At 37.8% G+C, this 26496-nt stretch overlaps 1 protein-coding gene across 2 annotated transcripts in view; it reads right to left on the bottom strand.

The window, feature by feature from the left end:
• Efhc2 (EF-hand domain containing 2) overlaps nt 1-26496 on the bottom strand; it is a 200471-nt gene that overhangs the window by 86077 nt on the left and 87898 nt on the right. For both annotated transcript variants that reach the window (XM_017601976.3, NM_001106952.1), the window contains exons 6-9: nt 18392-18505; nt 16567-16705; nt 9674-9839; nt 1233-1375 (exon numbers count right to left, since the gene is read on the bottom strand). In XM_017601976.3, the coding sequence (XP_017457465.1) occupies nt 1233-1375; nt 9674-9839; nt 16567-16705; nt 18392-18505 (562 nt within the window). The remainder of the gene's footprint in view (nt 1-1232; nt 1376-9673; nt 9840-16566; nt 16706-18391; nt 18506-26496) is intronic.

Here is a 26496-nt window from a genome sequence, read left to right as displayed (position 1 = left end):
ACACACACACACACATACACACACACACACACAGCAACAACGGGGAAGAGTTAGAGACAGAGACTGCAGTCTGATGGTTCTCTGGGCTTCTGGTTTCTTCCACATGTTTCTTTTGTTTCGATTGTTGTTTAAATAAATCTTTTCCACATAAAACCTGGCTCTGAATTTTCCTCTTTTTGCACGACCCTACTGCCATGAAACATCAGGATAATATTAAGTCCTCAGTGATGGTTACTATTTTGTAACCCAATGGTCTATTTTTACAAATGCTCCAATTTGCTTGGCCCCATCAATACCTTCTAAATGCACAGAATTGATATTTGTTGACCATTCAGAGCTTGGCATATGTTCATCCTCATTCAGTTTCCTATTAAGATTTTCCTATTAATCAAATCCCACTGGGGCCTGACTTAGTTGTACAAATTATGTATTACTTGTCAGTATGTTAAGTGGGTAATGGCAGCTTGACCTGATTGCTACATTTTCAGACTTTTGCATGCCGGTTTTTTTTTTTTTTTGGTTTTTTTTTTTTAACTTGTTGGTTTCTTGAAACTTGCCTTGATCAGGACATTCACAACATGTAAATTGGCAAATGGTACAAGCCAAAGTTTTTACTTTTTTCCCCAAAGAGCCAGTTAAGCTGGTTTTTCTTCTGTGTCCTCAGCACAGATAAAAGTTGTAAACATGTTGAAACAAAGAACAGAGCCTTACATTTCCATAATTTGTAAGTCAATGGCTGTCCTCAGCAATAGCCATGGGATCAACACACTGGAGAACATTCCACAGACCAGGGGGCAAGACATTTGGCAATAGCCAGAACAAACACAAGTACCACAGAAGATGGATTCTGAGATTATCTTGTATTCCTTTCTTAATCAGGCAAAGGTTTTTTAAGCTGAACAATGGAACACTCTCTAGGGTCCCTGGCTGTGACTGTGACTAGTGGCAGTCAAACCTTGACTTTGAAGCCCAGGGGTACTGCAGAAGTGGCTCAGAAAAAGAAATGACAGTGGCAAACGAGATTTCCCCTGGGTAACCAACCACAGCTGTTTTTTATCGTTTTATGTGTTTCAGTTTACCCTTAAGACATTTTTGTAAGAAGAAATTTATTGGTTAGAAAATTATCATCATAGATCTTCTAGGCTATCAAATAAGATTGTACTCCCTAATTTTCAAAAGGAAAACGCAGCTAAGAGTTCTGAGGAAAATGCTGAGTAAGGTAAGTGTCTTACCTGAATTCCTCTCTATAGGTTCAAACACTGAAATTGTGTCATCGCTGAGATAAAATGCAATGACAAACATCCTGTCCACATCAGCACATTTGTGTGTAATTAGTTTTGCAAAATAACGGAGTATATTGCTTACGTTTCCAAAGCTAAACAGAAGAGATATGAGAGAGTGTTATACAAGTAAGCCTCTATTAATATATAATATTAAGGTATGTTATGGCTTTAATATAAAAGTTTGTGCTTTTCTAAACTGCTTAAACATCTTATTACCAAGGTTCTAAGTATAAACATTGAAATACTTTTCTCAGTAGAATAAAATCTTTCCTACTCTTCATAAGTCCAGGAAATACATTGAAAACCAGGCTTGGTGGCACATGCTTATTATTCCAGCATTGGAAGGGAGAGACAAGCAGCTCTCTGGGACACACAGGCCAGCCAACCAAGTCTAATCCTTAGTCCAATGAAAGATCCCATCTTAAAAAACAAAACAAAACAAAACAAGCTAAGTAGCTCCTGGAGAATGCCGAAGGTTGATCTCTGGCCTCCATGGGCACATGCACACACATGTACCCTCATGATAATGTAGACAACCAAAATGTCACGAAACACAAAAAAGGGGATATAAACACCTGCTTTGAAACAGGTGAATTAATCATCTGTTTTCTAATCATGAAGCTGGTCAACAATCTGCAATTCTGTCAGGCAGACGCACAAACATTAGCATAATGGTCTGAGCCAATCCAGAGCTCTACTGAGTTCCTAGAAACCTGTCACAAGTTTAGAAATTTTCTGCCTTGCAGGTAATATATACCCCTATCTATTACTACATCTCTCCAGGAACATCCTCAACTTCTTTCAAGGAAAACATTAACATCTACCCTTCATAAAGATTTTATGCACATGCCTCCATTTTAACACACATATCATTTGTATTGTATATAGCCATTACACATCTAATGTTTTCCATGGGAAAATGGTGTCTTAGTAAACATTATCTGCTATAACACTTTTTTACATTATAATGTATTACACTAAATGTTTGCAAAAAGTTATACTCATAAAGATAAGAGATATACTTAGAACTCTATGCATGATTAGTTGGTTAAAGATTGAATAAAATAAAATTGAAAATTTTCTCAGGTAAGTAATGATATAACACACCTTTAATCCCAGCACTGAGAAACTGAGTTCATAAGTCTGAAGCTAGCCTGGGCTACACAGTGAGACCCTATCTTAAAAATAAAAGAAATAGTTCCCAAAGTTAGTTGGGTGAACAGTGAACTAATTCATGGTCTTCCCATAGAAGCACAACTGCCATTACCAGCCAATAAAAGTCAGCCCTCCAACAAATATGGTCATATACCCACAAGATGCCCCAACATATAAAAAAGACACGTGCTCCACTATGTTCATAGCAGCCTTATTTATAATAGCCAGAAGCTGGAAAGAACCCAGATGTCCTTCAACAGAGGAATGGAAAATGTGGTACATCTACACAATGGAGTATAACTCAGCTATCAAAAACAATGACTTCATGAAATTCATAGGCAAATGGATGGAACTGGAAAATATCATTCTAAGTGAGGTAACCCAATCACAGAAAAACACACATGGTATGCACTCACTGATAAGCTGATATTAGCCCAAAAGCTTGAATTACCAAAGATACAATCCACAGACTACATGAAGCACAAGAAAATGGATAACTAAAATGCGGATGCTTCACTCCTTCTTAAAAGGGGGAACAAAAATATTCATAGGAGGGGATATAGAGGCAAATATTGGAGCAGAGACTGAAGAAATGGCCATTCAGAGTCTGCCTATATGTGGCCCATATATATTCAGCCACCAAAACCAGATAAGATTGATGAAGCTAAGAAGTGCATGATAACAGGAACCAGTTATAGATCTCTCCTGAGACACAGCCATTGCATGTCAAATACAGAGGTGAATGCTAGCAGCAAACCACTGGACTGAGAACAGGACCCCTGTTGGAGGAATTAGAGAAAGGATTGAAGGAGCTGAAAGGGCTTGCAACCCCATAAGAACAATAATGCCAACCAAGGAGAGCTCCCAGGGACTAAGCCACTACCCAAAGACTGACCCATGGCTCCAGCTATATTTTTAGCAGAGGATGGCCTTGTTGGGCATCAATGGAAGGAGAAGCCCTTGGTCTTGCCAAGGTTGGACCCCTAGAGTAGGGGAAAGTCAGGGGGTGCAGGAAGAGGGGGTGGAAGGGGAGGGGAACACCCTTATAGAAGAAGGGGGGATGGGATAGGGGGCTTATGTCTGGGAAACCAGGAAAGGGAATAACATTTGAAATGTAAATTTAAAGCCCCCCCTCACAAAAAGAACAGGAAACTCCTGAAAAAAAATAATCAAAACCCAATACCCTTGTAAGTGTCTGCTAAAATCAACCATGTCCTTTTCCCTGCTACAACTCTAAGAGTCGTCATCACTTGCAAATTCTCTTATTCTGAAATTCAGTCTTTGTGTCCACACTGATAAGATCTACAAAAAAGGTTTCTAATTTGCAGAGGCCTACAGTGCTTCTTCATCTCTTTCTAAGACTGTACAGGAAAATGGGCTAGAAAAGCACAGTGGCAAGATTATCAGCTTTAGGCCTTGGGTGAGACAGAACACAACAGTTTGTATGGCTCATCCTAGGGCAGCATGGTCATAATTTGGATTTTCTTAAGTGTCCAGATCCAAGGCTTCAAATGAACCTTATATAACTATTTGGGCCAGCTATACTCTATCAATCACCTTCTCTGGTACCAACTGAACTTACAAGTATGAAAAATTCATGAGTCCCCTCTTATGAAATACTCATAATATTACAGATGCCTAAAATATCAATATAAAATTGAATGAGGTCTAATCTAAATCAATACTACTTTAAATTTAACATCTTAGAACTTAAGTTTATAAGTGTACATATTTACTTAGAATATTTGAATATGCTATTCATTTTTCCCATTAAAGTTCATATTCTGGAGATCTCATCAATTGGCAATATGATGCTACTAAATAAAATTGAATCATTCATGAAATTTAGCATACGTAAAAATCACCTGGAGGACTTTTTAACATATGCAGAATCCATAATCTCACCACCAGAAATATAGGCTCACAGGTGAGCTTATATTTGCAGAAAACTGCATCATTAATATGCTACCAGGGGAGTCTGACAAGATGGTCCTCAGAGCAAATTGTAAGAACACTCCAAGTATGTTCAAATATTTCCTTCATATAAACCAATTATTAAATGCCTGACCCCTTCTGATCAGTCTCCACCCTCCCAGGTGATCATCTACACAAATATCTTGCATCAACAGTGATGTTGCACCCAATTTAGCAACTATACAGACTTGTACTCTTGGCTGGTTATCTTAAAATGTGTTTATTCCCATTGTCCCAAACCAAACTGTAAATTCTTAGATCTAGGATGCATGTCTTAATGTTTTCTACATACAGCCCAATGTTACCTATCTTTACTGCACTGAAATCTCCCCACTGTTCCTTCCCCATTGTCTTCCTATGTGGGAGATGACACCAAAGCCCTAAAATATACCAGTAAGTCATAGGCCTAGCCCATTCCCATTTCAGTTATGTCCACTTCTATTAGTAAGAGGTTACTTCACCTAAACTTCTCTTACAAAAACTATCATATCCATAATACCAAATACAATCCTTAGCTTTTTCCCCCCTGCATCTAATTTTACTAATTAGCAACTTCTGCCATGGCACTTTTGATCACTTTGCTTACTACATTATGCATTTTCTTAGTTTTAAGTGACTCCTATCTCCTTGTTTGCCTCATGTCATCATCTTTCCATGACTCCTCTTTTCTCCAAACTCTTAATTTGGGATGGTCCCAGGTTTTTTTCATGTGGTTCTTGACACATTCATCCTTGGTGATCCAACACAGTCTGAAAGCTTTAGTCCAATTTGGCATTTTGAAATGCTAATTACATGCTGATAACTTCCAAATTTACATCTCCAGCTCAGACCTGTCTACTGAACACCCTCAACATATACCCATTTTCATTTTATATCTAATTGGCATCTCAAGTTGTTCTAAAACTGAACTTGAGTTCTTGCTCCCAAACCTATTAGACCTGTAGTCCTGCCTGCCTCAATGGTTGCCATCTCTTCTCTACCTTTCCAATTATTCAGGTCTAACCCTTGAGATATCTGTAGCTCTTCACTTCTTTCACACTTCATATCTAATCGGTTAGGAAATCCTATTAGCTCTACATTCAAAATACTTGCAGAATCTGCCATTTCATTTCATTCCTGCCACAGTATTAACCAGATATGATAACTTTTCTCTTGGACTAATGAAGCAATACCATGGCTTGTCTTAAATCGACTACTGTCTTTGTACAGTCCATTCTTAACACTTCATTGGAGAGATTCTTCCAATCAGCAAGCCTAGTCAAGTCATTTCTCTTGTTCAATCTCCAACGGTTATTTTCCTCAGAAAGGTCAACAAGAACACTGCTGAAGAAGCCTTTGGTCCTGCCAAGGCTGGACCCCTCCTCCCCCCTGTATAGGAGAATGTCAGGGCATGGAGGCAGGAAGCAGGAATGGCTGGGGAGAGGGAAAACTCTCATAGAAGAAAGGGATGGGGATGGAATAGGGGACTTATGGATGGGAAACAGGGAAAGGGAATAATATTTGAAATGTAAATAAAAATATCAAAGAAAAAAAGAAAAAAAGAAAAAGAAAAAAAGAGCACTGCTGAAAACTGCAACTAGAAATATTCACCATTTATATATACAACTAGATCATTTACATGGAAAATAAAAGTTTTCCTTTTTATAATGTGGTACTTAAAAATTCCATATACTGGTTCGAGACCCCTTATGAACAACAATGTCAAGCAACCAGAGCTTCCAGGGACTAAGCCACTACCTAAAGACTATACATGGACTGACCCTGGACTCTGACCCCATAGGTAGCAATGAATATCCTAGTAAGAGCACCAGTGGAAGGGGAAGCCCTGGGTCCTGCTAAGACTGAACCCCCAGTGAACTAGACTGGTGGGGGGAGGGCGGCAATGGGGGGAGGTTTGGGAGGGGAACACCCATAAGGAAGGGGAGGGGGGAGGGGGATGTTTGCCCGGATACCGGGGAAGGGAATAACACTTGAAATGTATACAAGAAATACTCAAGTTAATAAAGATGGAAAAAAAAACCCATGTACTATTTGATGGACTTGAATGTTTTTACTTTCTTGCATATTTCACTCAAGTAGAATAAAGTCTTATGAGGGAAGGTGGGCTTTTATGGATACTTTGTTCATTGATGAATCTATCACAAACACCTAAGTAAATAAATGCTTATCACACAGCAGGTCCTTGGAACGTATTTGTCAACCAAGCTCTTTACAACAACCTATAACTATAAACTTTCTAAAAAATCAACAAACAGTAATAAAACCTCTAATATAGTAGTTCTCAATCTTTCTAAAACTAGAATCCTATAATAGCATTCCTCATGAGGTAGTGACACCCAACTATAAAATTATTTTCATTGATACTTCATAACTATAATTTTGCTGCTGTTAGGAATCGCAATATAAATATCTTTGACCCCTGTGACCCCTTAGATTGGGAACCACTTATCTAGAGATACACAGTCTTTATATAAAGACTCAGTTTTAGTAATAATAGAAAAATTAAGGGGGTGGTTTGTGGAAACAATAGATGGATAAGATTTGAAAGCAGTAAAATATTGATATTGATATTATTATTAAAAACAATGACTTTTGGAAGCTATATGGTCAGAAAAGCTGAACTATGGGATGCTAACTTTCCTGTTAAGAAGTTACCTGTTTTGTTCCTTTTACTTTGGCCCATCACTATAAACTGGCTTAGTGGGGCTGGACAGATGGTTAAGCACTTGTTTCTTTTGAAGAAGACCAAGGTCCAGTTCCTAGCACCCACATAGCAGCTCACAACTACCTACACCTTCAGTTCCAGAATATCTGATGCCATTCTCTGAAATCTAACAGCACCATGCATGAATGTTGTAGACATACATTACATGCAACAAAACACTGATACGGTAGACATATTTTTTAAAAGAACATGATTAGCAAACATTTTCCCTACCACTATACTTATTCATCTGTACCTTTTCTTATTAGGTGAAATATTTGCCAGTATCTTACTTCAAGTAGTTCTTAGTCTGGAGGAACTCATATATTACATATGTGAGTAATCATCAAGTCATGTAATAAGTAAGAATTTACTCTAGAAGTAGCATTTCCCTGGATTTAATTCCTAGCTAAACTAAAAACTAGCTATGAGCTTGGACAAGTTGCAGAGTTCTTGCAGTCTGGTTTTCCTCTTTTGAAGAATAGGTGCAAGAATATAACCTGCTTTCTTCTAAGGTGTCTTAAGGGATTTTAGGAAATCAGATTTTATAAAAGTAGTTAATGCGCAGCAAACCACTAACTGCTTGTCATCACTAGTACTATTATTATTACAAGAATATTCGACAGAGTATTGTGGGCATACAGAGAACAAAGTACTTTAGTCCTGTGAAGCCAGTTTGTGCCAGTTACCATGGAAACAAGATCACTGTGTAGGGGGAGCTTGAAGAAAGTATATTCCTGACACAAAACAAGTGGTGGACAAAAAGAAATGAAATTAGAGACATGTGTGCCTATATACCTGTCCTCCAAACACAACAGTATTACTTACATGTATAATTCTATTTGTAGTCAGGGTCCTGAAGACAACTTTAAAGAGCAGACAGAAAAACTAAGTCAACTACACACAAAGAACTATTTCTCTCTGAGTTCCAGAAGTAACACCCTGGATAATATTTCACTTTATTTAGCTATAAGAAAACTTCCGTGTCCTTTTACAATAGGGACATTCTTCCTGCCCATATCCTCCAGGTGGCCCTTAAAAATAGTAGTTACTGAAAGAGAGTCCATCGAAGTCTACCCCAGAACCTAACCAGAATACTGTTATCAACAAGACGACACTGACATGTAGATGGCCTTCTTAAATGTAAAAAAATCAGTTGATTCTCAAACACCAGTATGCCTCACAATTCCCCATGATGACTATGAAAAGAGATTGCTGGGTCTCACCGCACCATTTTGTTCTCAGTCCAACAAGAAGGAAGCACAAGAATTAACATGTTATCAAGTATGAGGACCACATTTTAAAAAGCAAAGAATTTAAATTTTTTTTAAAAATGAAGTTTTTAAAATAAACTGATTTCTTGAAAGACAAATGACATCATGCCACAGCAAAGGCATACCTTCCCACATCCCATACAATTCATAGGCAAGCAGTTAAACCATTTTTATAGACAGAGCATAACAGTTTGTTCCCTTTCCTTCAAATTTGTGACAACAGCATAGGACCACATTCAGTTTGACCAAATTCAGTATGCTTTTTGTTCTTCGAATCTTAATATATGTTCCCTTTATCATTCCCTCCCAGCATCTCTCAACCAATAATCTCTGTGACTTAGAAACACAATTTTTAGTTTACATCCTATTCAAGCATCTGCAACATTTCCCTACAATTTTTCCCTGACTTTTTTTTTTATGCAAGACCTGCTCATCCTGAAGAACCAAAAGGTATCCATAGCCAGTGCTCATGTTCCCCATGTACAATTCAGGAGCAGATTGTGGCTCATGTATATTAGGGATACTTTGGAAAATCTGTCTTTTGTAAGTACATTCAGCAATATAAGCAGTTTACTCCTACTGAACTCAAACCAAGCCTCAAAGGAACTTGAGTTTTCTAAAATTGTAAGTTGAAAAACACTTATAAACCACTGAAATCTCTCTAGCGGTGGTTGGCAAACCCGAATCTGTGAGACAGATCCAGCTGGCCACCTGTTTGTATGCCTTTGAGCTAAGTGTGGTTTGTACACTTTTACATGATTGAAAAGAAAAATATCAAAGGAATAATACATTGCAATATATAAAAGTTTTATGGTATTCAAATGTCAATGTCCATAAAATGTTTTATTGGAATATAGTTACACATGTGTTTACATTCTGTCCATGTAGCTTTCACACTATAATGTCATTCTGAGCAGCTATAATGAAGGCTATGTGGCTTACAAATCCAAAAGTATGCATCCTCTGACCCTTGAAATCTGTTGATTCCTCCTCTGCATTATTTCCTCAAGAGACAGAAAGACAGACAGGCAAATAGAAATGGAAAGTCAACAGGCAGAGCATGATATGGCTTTATAGTTCTCCAAATAACACATCAAACTAAGTACTCAAGCAAGAAGCTGGCAATACCTGTGGATTCGTCAACCTTATTAGAAAGCTATAGTAACTTGTCCCTGAACTCAAAATCAGATGAGTTGTGTAAGCTCTTGCAACAAGAGGGCTATATCATAAATTACAAACACTTTTGTAAAAGACAGGACTATAATCAGGGTCCCCTTAGGCACCTGTCTAGTTCCATGAATTTTCTGAAGTTCTTCCGATGAGGTGTGGGCTTGAGGCTCACACAGGAGCGGAAAGAATCCTCTTCAGACCCAAAGCCAGTGTAAGGTGGGTATTTCCTTTTTATTTTTGGAAGAGGAGGAGGCTTGCATGAAATAGGCGTAAAGTTATCTACAACAAAACATAGGCAAACAAAACATCAATATTTTTTTGCCCTGTGATTATAGTTGTTTTGAAAAGTCTGTTATTATTTCAAGATGAACATGGAGATTTTGTAGACTATTTAAACTTTTTCAAACAAAACACAGTAAAATCCTATGAGAGTTGGTTTCAATCATCTTTATAAAAACCACAGAGCTCACTTAATAGTCATTGGTTCAAAAGAGAAAAAGGGAGAAAATCTTTGTCAAATAAGTAAATATTAATGTTTTTCTTATTAATGTTTTTGACCTTACATCCCTGTTTCTGAATATTATTTTGTTCTTCTCTTGAGTTTTTCCAATGATATGAAACTCAAACTTGAAACATGCCATCGATTCCATATTTTCACCTGTAATTTGGCCTTTTCTGATCTTCAGTCAACACTCTCTGATAAAAATTATTTTCCAAATAGGACTGACTTCTGACTGCTTCCCTTTTAACTTGACCAATTAGCCAGCAGCTCCTCCTTGGATCCATTTTTAAGCTCTCTTCCTTATCCCTAATTCACCCCCAAACACTGTACTTCAGTGTCTATTAAAAATCTAACAGAAAAATAAAAATCCCCTCCTGTCACCAGCCACTGCTCCAGGTCATTCATGTTATTGCTCCAGATAAAACTGCGACTGTAGCTGTAATGAAGCAAAAACCCAAAGAGTTAAGGCTCCCCAGTTGCTTCCACTCTCCAAGCAAGTGTGATGGGATCAATACTGTTCACTTTATTTTTTCCTTATCAGGTGTAAGGAGAGGTAGGAACATACTTTTAATACCTGTAGAAGTCCTTAGCTAATCATTTATGGGGCTATGTACTCTCTAAGAAGCAACTGTGCTTTTTAGAACGAATATCATACTAACCCCATCTAACCAAGTCATTGTGTATGACTCACCACAAACAGCCAAGGAGGTTCTAGAGCATCTCCTAAAACAAAGCTGAAACACACAGACACTTTCTATGTCTTTCCCATACTTGATAGTTTCAGTTGTGAACAAAACGAGTTCTACAAATATAAATATTTTCTTTTATTTTCCATGATCAAACTTCTAATAGAAGAAAGGATCCATATTTTGGTACACCATTAGAAAAATAAATACCCATCAATTTGTCGTGTAATACAGTCTAATTCTACAATTGAAGTGCATCTTTTAATTCATCAAAATGCCAAGAGTGTGAAGCCATTTCTAATTCCAATTTGAAAACATTTTCATCATTCAACTTTTCTTAGATTTCCTAGTTGCCTTTGTGTGTGGTTTCTTGAAGCACAATTCTCAGAAGAATATTGTTCCATCTTAACAGAAATTGCTCACAGCAGACATGTTGACAAAGGAACTGCCATCAAATCTTTGTCCCTGGCTGGGTGAAAGGGGAAAAGCAGTATCCGTACACAGTCTCCAGATCCTCTCTTATTGCTCACTTTGCAATTAAAGAGACATCTTAGTAATAAGAGAAAAGCTCAAATTTTCAAAGTTAAATTGCAGTAGACTCTATCCTTGCTCACCATTACATCAAAATCACTGCTGTCTGCTACCTTTGTTCTAGTGCAAGGATCACAGAAATGGCAAGAAAGCTTTATATAATCAGAAAATCAATTGGGGCCTGAGCAATTTCTTCCAACAGGGGGCATACACATACAATTCTACACCCTATTCTGAGTGCACTAGCCAAAAATGGTGATTCTTAATCACAAAGTCATTAAGAATATATTCTCCAGCCTTCATTACTAGTCTGAAACATGGTATTGTTTTCTTAACTACCTAATTTTTGCAACAGATTCAAGAGCCAATTTAGAGCTTTCCTCTGCACCCACAGCGCCATCTAGTGTATAAAAACCGAGAACTCTTCTACTGCCTAACCCTTGACTTTTCTAACATCATATAGACCCGTTTTGGAAACCCTGGCTCAAGGTTCAACCGTAAGACACAGCTCCCAGGATAGCTCACATAAGTTCACAAAGCCACAGAATCATATGTGAATGATAAGTTGGCTGTCACTGGGTTTCCATCACCCCATCTACCCTGCCTATTTCAGGTATTCAGAAATATTGAGCAAATTAAAAGGTGCATGCTTTTGTACAAAGCATCTCCACAAATATATTCTATATTTTGGGGCGGGTTTTTGGGTAGATACCGAAACACTCATGTCTTCCAAATATACTGATTTCTCTAATTCCAAATGACTTGTACACATATGTGATGTGAATGCCTAACCATGACTGACTAGACTGTAACAAAATGCAGAGACTGTATATAGAAATTGAGTCTAATGATTCTACTTGCCATCTCAGGTGGAAGCATTATTTGGGAATGTGACCAATTAATTTCCTCAAAGTTCACCTTGTATGATCTAATAACCTACAGATGGAGCCACACTTTAGGAAATCTGAAGCTTGCATAACTTTAAAAAATGCTTCAAACCAAAGAATGCTAGATTATGAAGACAAAAATAGGCCAGAGCTTTGGACTAGGACCCCTATAAAGGAAGAACCTTGAAAACTATAAAATCATCCTTAGCTTCAAAGGAAATCCATCACTTCTTGTAGTCAATATTTAGGTTAAACGATTAGTGAAATTATATAGTGCCAAAACACAAAGTAAGTTCTAGTCTGCAACCATCCTCATTAACTCTATGGGTGGCTGAGGGGATGTAAACCTGTGAAGTCCATCAAGGCCATATGTGATAAAACCATAAACCAGTTCTGTTTTTGTTGTTACAATCTCCTTAAGTGATCACTGACTTTTTTTCTGCCATGTCCTCTTCCTCCTCCTGCTTTGGAGTCCTGAGAATTCAGAGAGTGCCAGAATTGATTGTTGAAAATGAAAGACACCTTAAAATGTTTGTCCTACTTTAATCTCAATATAAATATTCAAAACCATTAAGAATAAATGCTTATGTTACTGCTTTGGTTTTGCACATCACAAAAATCAATGATTAGAAAATATTCCTATAAATTGGGTATAGTGTTATATGCCTGTAAATCCCAGTATTGGGAGGCTGAGCCAGGAAGTTGCCCTAAATTTATGTATGGCTAGTTTGTATTACATAGGGAGTACCAACTCAGCCAGAACTACATAGCAACAGTGTTAGAGAATGGAATGGAGACAAAAGAGAAAATGGAAACAGTGTAGAGAAAAGAGAGTAGAAATTATAAAAATCTTATTAATAAATAACCTAAGGCATACATTCCTAGATAAGAACTGTTAAAATTCTTAGCACAAGAAAGACAATCTAGAAGCCTTTGAAATCTTCATATATAAGAAAGAGCAGCAGACTTCTGCCTTGCAATCTGTTATTGTCCTCATCAACAATGAGGAAATGAACTACTACTCCATCCTAACAGGCAAGCTACCAGCAGCAAGACAGCCACACTGGTTGATAAAGGAGTTACCCTGGATAAGACATCTCCCTTGGAGTCCTAAAATAAATGAAAGAATCTCATTTTTCTAAGGGACTGCCTCTCATAAAGAGGTTCAAATGTTTTTCAGAATTCTATCAAGCCTTATACTTCTACACAAATACAAAAGGTATCCATGCAAAGTTCAGGTGCAGTGAGAGTCTGTGTCTCAAAAGTAAGGTGGAGAGCCCGGGAAGAAGACACCTAACATCAATCACTTGCCTCCACACACAGATGCACCCACCAACAATGACCCTCCCCTCTCCCCTTCCCTCCCCTCTGCTTTCTTCTAGGATCACAATTACTAGCGACATTTTGTCATTTTGTTCTGGTTTGGATTTCAATAATCCTAAAAACAATGTATAAAATTCCTTCTTATTAACTTTTAAGACCACATGAATTATAAGAAAAATTATCATCCTTACCATCATATTAATACTGAACAGATTATTCATTAAATTTGATTTTTAATGTTTTGTCAACTGTTACAGTACACAGAGAAGTTTTTCATCCTTATAAATACTTTTATCAACATGTCATAGCTACTAATGAAGAAAACTGAAGATCACTTCTTTAATTTTTAAGTGTCAGAAATAACTATATTTAAGTAGCATGAAATATATTCATTTAACTTCACAAAAACCAGAGAAAGCAAATGTAAAGGTTATTAGAGAGTATCAATCCACTTCTCTAGATTCTGCCATGGATATAATCTACAGTCACATGCAACATTAAGTGTTATATTACAACTTGAAAAAAATGTTGTGTAATGGTATTTGTTAAACAGAACATTTTAACATGCTGTGAAAAGTGTTTAAAAAAAGTCAGTGAGACTACAAAATGAATCCTAATTTTGTATTTGCATTAATTTTCATAAAATATGCTGTTATATTGACTTTAAAGGCACAAAGTATATTTTTATGTAATATAATAAAATCTACAGAGGGAGCAAAGGAAATGGATGAAAGGAAACTAAACACTAGGACAGTATAACTGGAACAAACAGACTACAGGACATTTGAAGCAGATACATATACCCAGGACAGCTCATTTTAGGGCATACCACACCAGAGAAGTCACATTTCATCAGACAATTCACTGGAGAGTCTACTAAGACACTTCACTACAGCATTACTTTTTCCCTAAAGCAAATATGGTAGTCTCAAAATTAAGCAGACAAACATCAGCCAAATGTTGAACTAGCTGTTTAGAAAATCATATGCTGTTTTGGAATTGTTACAGTACTGTCAGTCTTCTAGCACATCCTTAAATGAAAGTAATCTTCAGGTGTTTTTAATGGTTTTCAGTGAGCCAATTTCCAATTTCCAATCTTCACTGAAGGTGTACTGATTCTAAACAGATACCTATATTTATTAAGGGCAAATTCTCCTCCCTGATGATTTATGGTCCACTAGAAATTTCTCTAGAGCAGTTGCCACCTGCACACTCCTGGATAATTTTTTTGTGACCCTTGAAATAAATATGTTCAACTGTGTCCACTAAAACAATCAATTTTAGATATTAAAGTGAGATGCCAGCCACCAAACTGACTCTTGTCAAATCTAGACATGTTTATGAATCTAGAATGTAGATGTGTTAGAACAAATTCTCTTAGTAAAACTGGAAGTCCTTTTTATTCTAATACTTTAGTGTTCTTTATGTAACTTCCTTCAGGATATAACTTCCCAGGAGATCTATTATGTTCAGGGCAAACACATGCAAGGTAGGCAGGCAGGCAGGCAGGCAGGCCTCCTCTTATTCTAGACACAAGGCATCCTGGGTATTTTATAATTTTTTCATATAATATTTTTGTCCATGTTTTCCCCTCCTCCAGCTCCTCCCAGATCCTTCTCACCTCCCCACCCACCTAACTTTATATTCTAGTCCTTCTCTCCAAAAACAACAGAACAACCCTCCCACAAACACAAAATCAAAACCAAAAAAAAAAAAAATAAATGAAACAAAAATGTGTCAAAATGAAGCAAAATATCCAAGCATCTTATTTTTAAGGAGCTATAGTTGTTCAGTTTCATCTTACCACTCACAGAGCATGTTTAAGTAAATATGCCACAGTTCACAGAAGTATCCATCAATCCTCCATGTAAGCAAAGTACACATGCTCAAATTCAGCTCACCATAGATTTTTAAAAGCACTGTATCAATATTGATCATGTATGCACGCTTTTCCTGTCATTTTTCCTAAATAATACAACTATTAGCATTACACTTATGTTAAATTAGATATCACAAGTAATATAAAAACTGATTTAAAATAGGAAGGCACCATAACCTGATTGTTACTCAAGTTACATGGGAGGCTAAGATAAAAGGATTACAAGTTCAAGACCAGACTAAGCAATATGATTAGACTCTGTCTCAAATGAATGAGTGAATACATAAGGGTATGTATAGGGTTTTTTGCAAAAACAAATCATTTCATGTAAGAACATTAGGCATCATGTAGGTATAGAGGAAGGGCTAGTAACAATTTGCTGCAAATACTGAAGGAAGATTATATAGAAGACTAGGTACCATCACACTCATTCTAAACCCTACCCTGGTAAATCCTATCTATTCCCACAACAGCAGACCAGTGGACCATGGGTAGAGACAAAGCTTAGGAAGTGGGTAGAGCTGACTGGCAGAACTTCAAGAGACTGAGAGTGGGAGTTTAACAAATGAAGGTTTGGAAGGTTTTTATAGCACATCCTCAGCTTGCTTCTAGACTCTCATATTGTGGAATATGCTACAGGTTCCAGATTCCCTTTTCTAGTCTATAAACCTAGCCTACTGTACTGACCTACACAAAATGGGTACTAAATAAATCACTAGTTCTTACTAAACTGCATTTACTTGCCTAGAATGGAATGAATACCTATGAAAAGACAAACAGGAAACCTAGCTAGACCTCACCAGGAAATGCAAAGCTAACTGGTACACAAGAGATTTCCCTAGAGAACTCAAGTTGAGTGTCATCCATTGTGGTCAGCAAAAATTAAATGAAGAGATTTAATATTTCTAGTTCAAGTGTCCTTCCAGAATACTGAGTACTATAGCAAAAAAAGGCTACAGGGGAAATGGAAGCCTCTAACATGAGGTAATTTAATTCTTGGCTCTTTCTCTCTATTGCATAATTGGAAGACTGAGCTTAGTGGGCCTCAGTTTCCTTTCCACTAACATGGAGATAATGAGTCTGCTCATAGAAGCTTGTTTTTAGTAATGTGACGAGAACAAAAGTAAAATCTTAACTAGGGAATAAAGCAGCCAAAGTATTAAAAATATTTTCTTACCAGTATTTGAATATCACTTACCAACTCCATACTTTGTCTTATAATAGGTCTTGGTAAACTCATCGCAGTCACAGAGGAGGACTTTTCTTCCCCAGACATTAATCGTGGCACCTATAGACAGGTCCTGGTCTGTGTAAAAGTCTTGCTCTATTTTTCCTAGCTGATAAAACAGAGGAAAACAGCATTGACCCTATGGATCTGCCCAAGAACTACATGCCTTTTTGCAAGAAATGAACTTTTTAAAAAGCTTAATTATATCATTTATAATTAAATTTTAAAATTGAATTAATTTTTATCCTTCTTGTGTACATGTGTGTATGGTATGTGTTGTGTATGTATGGGTATGGTTCATGTTGAGTATAGATTCACATGTGCCACAGATTGTGGATACTTACCTGCCATTTCATTTGAGATAGGTTCTCTTTGCTGTTAGGCACTGTGTATGCCAGACCAGTTAACCTTTGAATGGCTGAGGATCCCCCTTCCTCACCTTTCTATATCATCCACAGGAACATTGGGATTACAGATGAACATTACTGTGTATGAATTTGTGTATGTTTTGGGTAAGGTGATTATATTTAGCTCTTCACATTTGTACAGTAAGCATATTCTCCACTCAGCTATACTGTCAGCCTATCTAAGTGTTATTTGAACATTGTAGTACTGGCACAAGCAACACAAGGCATATATTTCTATGCGCATTTAAATATGTTTACTATGGACAAATGGCAATAAAATGTATATGTTTCTGTATTTCTTGGTTGTATTCACCAGCTCAGAAGGCAAGAATATACAATTTACCCCAATATCCAGGGTTCTCAAAAGTCTCATTAGAAATCAGTAGTAAAACACCAGGATCCCCTTCAAGCTCTTCCAGTTCTTTCTCTGATTCCTTCAACGGGGGTCCTATTCTCAATTCAGTGGTTTGCTGCTGGCATTCGCCTCTGTATTTGCTGTATTCTGGCTGTGTCTCTCAGGAGCGATCTACATCCGGCTCCTGTCGGCCTGCACTTCTTTGCTTCATCCATCTTGTCTAATTGGATGGCTGTATATGCATGGGCCACATGTGGGGCAGGCTCTGAATGGGTGTTCCTTCTGTGTCTGTTTTAATCTTTGCTGCTCTATTCCATATGTACAACAATGCCAAGCAACCAGAGCTTCCAGGGACTAAGCCACTACCTAAAGACTATACATGGACTGACCCTGGACTCTGACCTCATAGGTAGCAATGAATATCCTAGTAAGAGCACCAGTGGAAGGGGAAGCCCTGGGTCCTGCTAAGACTGAACCCCCAGTGAACTAGATTGTTGGGGGGAGGGCGGCAATGGGGGGAGGATGGGGAGGGGAACACCAATAAGGAAGGGGAGGGGGGAGGGGGATGTTTGCCTGGATAGCGGGAAAGGGAATAACACTCGAAATGTATATAAGAAATACTCAAGTTAATAAAAAAAAAAGGAAGGGAAACCCATAACAGGATATATTATGTGAGGAAAAAGTTCCATTTTCAATAAAAATTTTAAAAAAGTTAAGATATGCACAGTGTAAACATGGGCCACATGAAACACAGGATGTTGATACATAGAAAAATAGTTTCTGTAATCTTTACTTTGAAAATTCAACTTTCTTTAACTTCTACTCAATCTCTCATAAACATATTCCCATTTTATATATGTGGTTCATTATAATTAAAATAGAACAGATATGTTTAACTTAATTGTACCCTGTAGGTATGTACCGAAATAGCACAATGTCCTAGCATTGTATAAAAAAAATGTACATTTCTATATAGCTAATGGAAATAAATATAATTAAAGCAAAAAAAAAAAAAAAACACCAGGATCCTCACCTGGTATTTATCCAACAGGTAGCCATCTGCTCGCCATTCTGACAAGCCCCCATACACATTGAGAACTGCTCGATCTGTTATCTGGCCCGGTTGGTAGATTCCAGGTGGGCCAAACTGTAAGATAAAACCAAAACATGTTATCTGTCTCCATGACAGAGATGGAACAGTCTCAAAATAGATTCTAGAAGTGTGCATTGCATGGTTCATCCCTAACATCTGCAAGAAGCCATACAGCTCCTGTTCTGTTGCTACACATCCTTCACAGCTCTGGTAAAAGCACATTTTTCCTCCAACACTTCCATTCTATAGGTTTTCAGCATTTTTGCTCCTTTGTTTTAGTTTCTGAGACAAGGTCTTATACAAAAGAGTGTATACTCAGCTTATACTCAGACTCATGTAGTTCAGGATCTTCCTTCTGATCTTCCTCTGATAACTCCCACCTGCTGAGTTTATAGACTTTTGTCACCACACCCAGGCTTCAAGAATACAAGTAGTCATCTGCTTAGTTCCTCATACACTGTGGAGGGAATCTTTTGTACAATGTATGGAAGTTTCATCTGTCAATATAAAAGCCTTTGGCCAATGAGATGAAGCAGGATTAGAAGGTGGGACATCTGGTAGAGCAAGAGACCGGATTTCTATGATGAAACAAGCACTGGGAAGAATTCATCATGGAACACTGATGGAGACAGCAGCAAACTACTGAGGACCAGGTATCTAGATACATGGCAGAACTTAGAATAGAATTACAGGATGATTAAGTTATACTTATAAGCTAGTCAGAGAATTTTTCAAGGCTTTTGTCCTAGGCATTTATTCATATATAAGAAGTCTCAGAGTCATTGCTTTTGCAAACTGGGCATGGGTGACAAGGCCAACAGTTACAATACACCATGGGCTTAAGACTCTTTCAGTATTTCTCCAATTGTGCAAACAGGTATCTTTACTATTTCCTAAACTGCAAACATCCTCAAGGAAGAATTGGTGGCCCTCACTATCTGCCTTTGTTCTATCTGCCATCTAGTCCTAAGCTCAGGAAATGGAGTACATCTGGCAGCCTGGCTTGCTCTCAGAACTACAGCTTCTGCAACCCTCTCACCTCAGCAATATATTCCTTGCTTTGAGTATCCAGCATATACCCATCCCTTCTGCATCTTACCCCACCCACACTCCCATCCCCGTGGGAATCTATACTCCACAAAGCAGGACACAAGACATTTTCTTTTCCATTGTAGCTCAAGAGGCTGCACACAACTCAATAAATAGCTGTTGAATAAATAAATAAAATGAAGCAATTGATGGGAAGATATATTGCAAATGACAGGTGCATCATTATTTCCTGTTTAACCTATTTTTCAAAGACATTCTATAAACAGATTTCCCAGATACCTCCTGGTGGCCTCTTGTGCATATTCTAGAGCTCCCTGAGGAATAAATTCTACCTCCCCCTCCACAGCCTAGAAGCAACACAGCAGGACTTCTGGCAGAAAACAGAGAATCTGGGAGAGTCTCCTGTGAGGATTGAATGGCCGGCGGTTGTTTGCATAAAAATGAGTGCCCCTGATAACCTTTTCAGAAACAGTAAGAAAGAGGTTTAAATATTTTAACCAAATTAAAAATAAAACACAAAATAGACCTGTGAAAAGGAACTTTGCTTCTCTGTAACCTGATAGGTATTAATAAATGGGGATTCAAATAGTGGCTCTTACTATAACATCTCATTTACCCTGTCTAATTACGGGAGCTGTTAACTACATTTTAAAGATGTGGAAATGTGTGTTCAAAGAGCATGAGTGGCATGTCCATGCTTACATGGCTATAAAAAGGCAAATCCACAATTCTAATCCAGGCCTATCTATGTGTCATTCCTGCTGTACCAGTTACATTTCCTCTCAAATTCTGACATTATTTGTAGAAACAAGTCTGACAAATCTTCTCCATACTAAAGAAAATGCCAATGTCATACTGTCACTGGTTACTGGCTATTTGGTGACTAGTCACTACACTTGGAATTGTGATTATCTCCTTCCCATATACTAGTATACTAGTATGTATGATTATATTGACATGTGTGAGCAGGTGTGTGTGTGTGTGTGTGTGTGTGTGTGTGTGTGTGTGTGTGTGTGTTCATACCCGAATCAATACCATGGAATCTCATTGGTAGGCTATAGGAGCTTTTGAACATTCACCTCAAAACTTTTCAATAAATTTCAAGAGAGTCCCATATTTCATAATACTGCTTGTTGTGAATTCAACAAAAACTAGGTTCCTTCCCTTACATATCTTCCTTTCTTTTACTTGCCAAAAGTGTGATGTCTAGTTTGGTTTTTTTTGGGGGGGGGCTTGTTTGTTTGATTTATCAATTTGACATAAGCAAGGGTGATTTGGGAAGAGGAAATCTCAATTAAGAAAATACTTCTGAATGTGCCAGAAAAGAAAATCCTCCTGCCAGATAATAATCAAAACAATAAATGTACAGAATGAAGAAAGAATATTTAAAGCTGTAAAGGAAAAAGGCCAAGTAACTTAAAAAGGCAGACCTATCAAAAATTATACCAGCTTTCTCAACAGAGACTCTAAAATTCAGAAGATCTTGGACAGGTGTCATACTGACTCTAAGAGAAACACAGATGCCAGCCCAGGCTACTATACCTAGTAAATCTCTCAGTCACCATAGATGGAGAAACCAAGATAGTCCATGACAAAACCAAATTTAAACAATATCTTTCTACTAATCCAGCAATACAGAGGATACTAGAAGCAAAAGTCCAACACAAGAAGGATAACCATATCCAAGAAAACACAGACCTAAACGAAGAGAATCTCTCTCTCTCTCTCTCTCTCTCTCTCTCTCTCACACACACACACACACACACACACACACACACAAACACACAAACACAAAACTCCATCCCAACAACAAAAATAACAGTAACTAACAATAATTGGTCTTTAATATCGCTCAACATCAGTGGACTCAATTACCTAATAAAAAGACATACGTTAAGAGAGCTGACAGACTGGATATACAAATAGGATCCAGCATTATGTTGCATGCAAGAAACATATCTGTGCAACAAAGGTAGTCACTACCTCAGGGTAAAGAGCAGAAAAGAAGTTCTCTAAGCAAACAGTCCCAAGAAACAAGCTGGAGTCACCATTCTATAATATCCAACAAAGTACAGTTTCAACCAAAAGTAGGCAAAAGAGAAATGGAAGGGCACTTCATACTCATCAGGGAAAAATCCACTAAAGGGAAGCCTCAATTATGAAAATCTATTCCCCAAATGCAAGAGCACCCACATTCATAAAAGAAACTTTACTAAAGCTTAACACATACATTGAACCTCACACAGTAATAGTGGGAGACTTCAATAACCCACTCTCACCAATGAACAGGTCATTGAAATAAACTAAACAGAGGCACAGTGAAACTAACAGAAGTTGTAAAACAAATGGGTTTAACAGATACTACAGAACATTTCACCCTGAAAGAACTTACCTTCTTCTCAGCACCTCATGGAACCTTCTCCAAAATTGACCATATAATCAGTCACAAAACAAGCCTCAACAGATACAAGAAGATTGAAATGATCCCATACATCCTATCAGACCATTATGGACTAAGGCTGGTCTTCAATAACAACAAAAATGACAGAAAGCCCATATACACATGGAAGCTGAACAATGTTCTACTCAATGATAACTTGGTTGGGGAAAAAATAAATTAAAGAGTTTCTAGAATTCAATGAAAATGAAGGCACAGCTTGGACACAATGAAAGCAGTGTTAAAAAGAAAATATAGCAATAAGTGCCTTCATTAAGAAATTGGAGAGAGGGGTTGAGGATTTAGCTCAGTGGTAGAGCGCTTGCCTAGGAAGCGCAAGACCCTGGGTTCAGTCCCCAGCTCCTGAAAAAAAAAAAAGAAATTGGAGAGATCCTACAGGAGTGACTTAACATCCCATCTAAAAGCTCCAGAACAGGAAGAAGCAAACAAGAGGAGTAGAAGGCAGAAAATAGTCAAACTCAGGGCTGAAATCCACCAGATAGAAACAAAGAAAACAATACAGAGAATCAACAAAATCAAGATCTGTTTCTTTGAAAAAAATCAACAAGATAGATAAACCCTTACCAAACTAGATAAAGGATACAACAATGGTATCCAAATTAACAAAATCAGAAATGAAAAGGGAGACATAACAACAGAAATTGAAGAAATATAAAAAAAAATCATCAGGTCTTACTATAAAAGGCTATCCTCAACAAAACCGGAAAATGTAGATGAAACGTTTGATTTTTCTAGACAGACACAATGAACCAAAGTTAAATCAAGATCATGTAAACAATCTAAAGAGTCTCGGAACACCCTAGTAAATAGAAGCAGTCAATAAAGCAATAAAGTCCTCCCAACCAAAAAAAAAAAAAAAAAAAAAAAAAGGCCCAGAGCCAGATAGATTTAGTGCAGAATTCTACCAGACCTTCAAAGAAGAGCTAATATCAATACTGCTCAAACTACTCCACTAAATAAAAACAGAAGGAACATTTCTAATTCATTCTATGAAGCCACAGTTACTCAGACTCCTAAACCACACGAAGACTCAACAAAGAAAGAGAACTTCAGGCCAATTTCCCTTATGAATATTGATGTAAAAATACTTAGTAAAATTCTCGCAAAACTGAATTTAAGAACACATCAAAGCCATCATTCACCATGATCAAGTAGGGATACAGCGATGGTTCAATATACAAAAACATCCATCAGTGTAGTCCACTATATAAACAATCTCAAAGAAAAAAAATCACATGATCATCTTATTAGATGCTTAAAAAAGCCTTTAACAAAATACAACATTTTTCCATATTAAAAGTCTTGGAGCTGGATCCCAATTTGGGCCTACTGTTAGACCTGGCTTCCTCAGGTTTTTCTCCATTTTTGTCCCTACAGTTCTTTCAGACAGTAACAATTATGGGTCAGAGTTTTTGATTGTGGAATGGCAAACCCATCCCTCAACTGATGCCTACTCTTTCTGCTGGAGGTGGGCTCTTTAAGCTCCCTCTCCCCACTACAGGGCATTCCATCTAAGGTCCCTCTCTTTGAGTCCTGTGTCTCTCACCTCCTAAGTCTCTGGTACATTCTGGAAGGTCCCCCCACCTTCTACCTTCTGCGGTTGCCTGTTTCCATTCTTTCTGCTAGTCCTAAGGACTTCAGTCCTGTTTTCCCACCCAATACCTGAGCATGTTCCCCTCTTCCCCTCCCTGTCCCCTTCCCACATAAGTCCCTCACTCCCCACTCCTGTGATTGCTTTCTTCTCCCTCCCAAGTGGGATTGAGGCATCCTCGATTGGGTCCTTCAGCTTGTAAACTTTTTTTTTAAGTTCTGTCGATTGTATCCTGGGTAGTCTGTACTTTTTTGGCTAATATCCACGTATTAGTGAGAACACACCATGCATGTCTTTTGGGGACTGAGTTACCTCATTCAGGATGTTCTATCCATTTGTCTGCAACCTCAGGATGTCCTTGTTCTTTTTTTTTTTTTTTTTTTTTTTTTTTTTGGGTTCTTTTTTTCGGAGCTGGGGACCGAACCCAGGGCCTTGCGCTTCCTAGGTAAGCGCTCTACCACTGAGCTAAATCCCCAGCCCGTCCTTGTTCTTAATAGCTGAGTAGTATTCCATTTTGTAAATGAACCACATTTTCTGTATCCATTCTTAGCCCTGACACTATTACTGAGGCTATGGAGTTCTCACAAAAAGGGGCTTATCATGACTGCCATGAGAGACACAATAAGTAGCTGAAAAAGTCAGATGCAGATATTTACACCCAATCAATAAGCAGAAGCTGCTGACTCCTGTGGTTGAATTAGGGAAAAGTTGGGAGAAGCTGAGGAGGATGATAACCCTGTAGGAGTACCAGCAGTCTCGATTAACCTCAACCTCTAAGATCTCTCAGACACTGGACCACCAACCAGGCAGCATATACCAGCTGATATGAAGCCCCCAACACATATACAGCAGAGGATTTCTGGGTCTAGAATCAGTCAGAGAAGATGTACTTAACATCCAAGAAACTGGAGGTCCCAGAAAATTTAGAGGTCTAGTGAGGTCGGGGATGGGAGTGGGTGTAGGGACATCCTCATGGAGACAGGGTTCGGGGAAGAGGTATGAGATGTGGAAAAGTTGGAGGATGGACCAGAAGGGGGATAAAATTTGGATTGTAAAAAATTATTAAATGAATTTTTTAATTCTTGGGGAGATCAGGAATTCATGTCACATACCTAAACATACTAAAAGCAATACACAGCAAACCACCAGCCAACATCAAATTAAATTAAAAAGAGAAACTTGAAGCAATCCCACTACAATCAGGGACAAGACAAGGCTGCCCACTCTCTTCCTATCTATTTAATATAGTACTTGAGGTTCTAGCCAGAGCAATTAGACAACAAAAGGAAATCAAGCAGATACAATTTGCAAAGGAAGAAGTCAAAGTATCATTCTTTGTGGATGATACGACAGTATACATAAGTGAGCCCCAAAATTCTACCAGAGAGCTCCTATAGCCGATAAACAACTTCAGAAAAGTGGCTGGATATAAAATTAACTCAAACAAATCAGTAGCCTTCCTTTATACAAGTGATAAACAGGCTGAGAAAGAAATTAGGGAAACAATACCCTTCATGATAGTCACAAATGATATAAAATACCTTGGTGTAATTCTAACCAAGCAAGTTGAAGATCTATATAACAAGAACTTCAAGTCCCTGAAGAAAGAAATGGAAGACTTCACAAGACGGAATGATCTCCCAAGCTCATGGATTGGTGGGATTAACAGTAAAAATGGTCTTCTCAAAAGCTATCTACAGATTCAATGAAACACCGAAGAAAATTCCAACACAATTCTTCACAGACATGGAAAGAGCAATTCTCAACTTCATAACAAAAAATTCAGGGTAGTAAAAACAATTTTCAATAATAAAAGAACTTATGGTGGAATACCATCCCTAATCTCAAGATGTATTACAAAGCAGCAATAGTAATTTTTTAAAAAAAAACTGCATGGTATCGGTTCAGAAATAGGCAGGTCGATCAATGGAATAGAACTGAAGACCTGAGAAAGAAGAGACAGGAGGGGGGAGAGAGAGAAGCCATGGCAGGACAAGGGAGGCTGACCTAAAGATCTCGCTCTGTGTACTTACAGGTTGTTATCAATGTTCCCAAGGGATGGATGGTACCGGGCTCTGTACGTTTAAGAGGGCACTTACACATTATCAATTGGATCTAAGAGTATTGTGTTATGTGTTCTTTTATGTTATGGTTTGAGTGTAGGAAAGTGTGCAGTGGCAGGAGACATTGGGCCACCGTGGAGTTGGGATGTGTTTCCGCCAAGATATCTTGGGGCACTGAGGTGCTAGACCGAGCAAGCTAAAAGACACTTTTTTTTTTACAACAATGGATGGAGAACCAATGTGATGGGCAAGAATCCATTAGTAATCCTAAGAGTTGAGAGAAAGTTTTTATTTTCTAAGAGGAGGCCAGCTCCATGTTAAGTCATGTGATCTCTCACACCTGGGCTGGCAGGCTGTAGGTCCCCTGCTGTGTGATAAGTAATGGCAGCTCAGAGAGTTAGAGATTAAAAGCTGCTTTTTAAAGAAAGTTGTTTAGAAAGTCTTTCAGGACACTCATATTCTTTTTAATGTGGGCTCCACAGGAATTTTGGATTGAAATCCTAGTTAGACAAGCTACTTCTAAATTACAGGTATTATTAAAAGGTGATTAAGTTTGTTTTTAGAAAGTAGAGAGTAAAGAGATTACCTGAATCAGGTGGGGATTTTCATCCACAGTTCAGAACTTAGATAGGAAAAAATTAGTCACTAACTCCAAGTAGAGAGTTGTGATGAATGTCTGTAACACCAGGCAGAGTGAATGCAGACATATATTATAGAAGTTATTAAGGTTAAAGAAAAATCTGTGGCTCCGAGTAGAGAGCTTGACAGATTGAGATATTTTGGGCTAAAGTCCTGGTTTGATATGTTGCTTATTGATATTGGAATTGATAGAAAGTATTTGGTTTTCTCATGAATTACCCTGCTAAAGGCCATATGGCTCGTT

Source organism: Rattus norvegicus, chromosome X, assembly GCF_036323735.1.
Source record: "Rattus norvegicus strain BN/NHsdMcwi chromosome X, GRCr8, whole genome shotgun sequence".
NCBI lineage: Eukaryota > Metazoa > Chordata > Mammalia > Rodentia > Muridae > Rattus > Rattus norvegicus.
The sequence above is the reverse complement of the archived record's forward strand: the minus strand, read 5'-3'. Positions and strand labels throughout refer to the sequence as shown.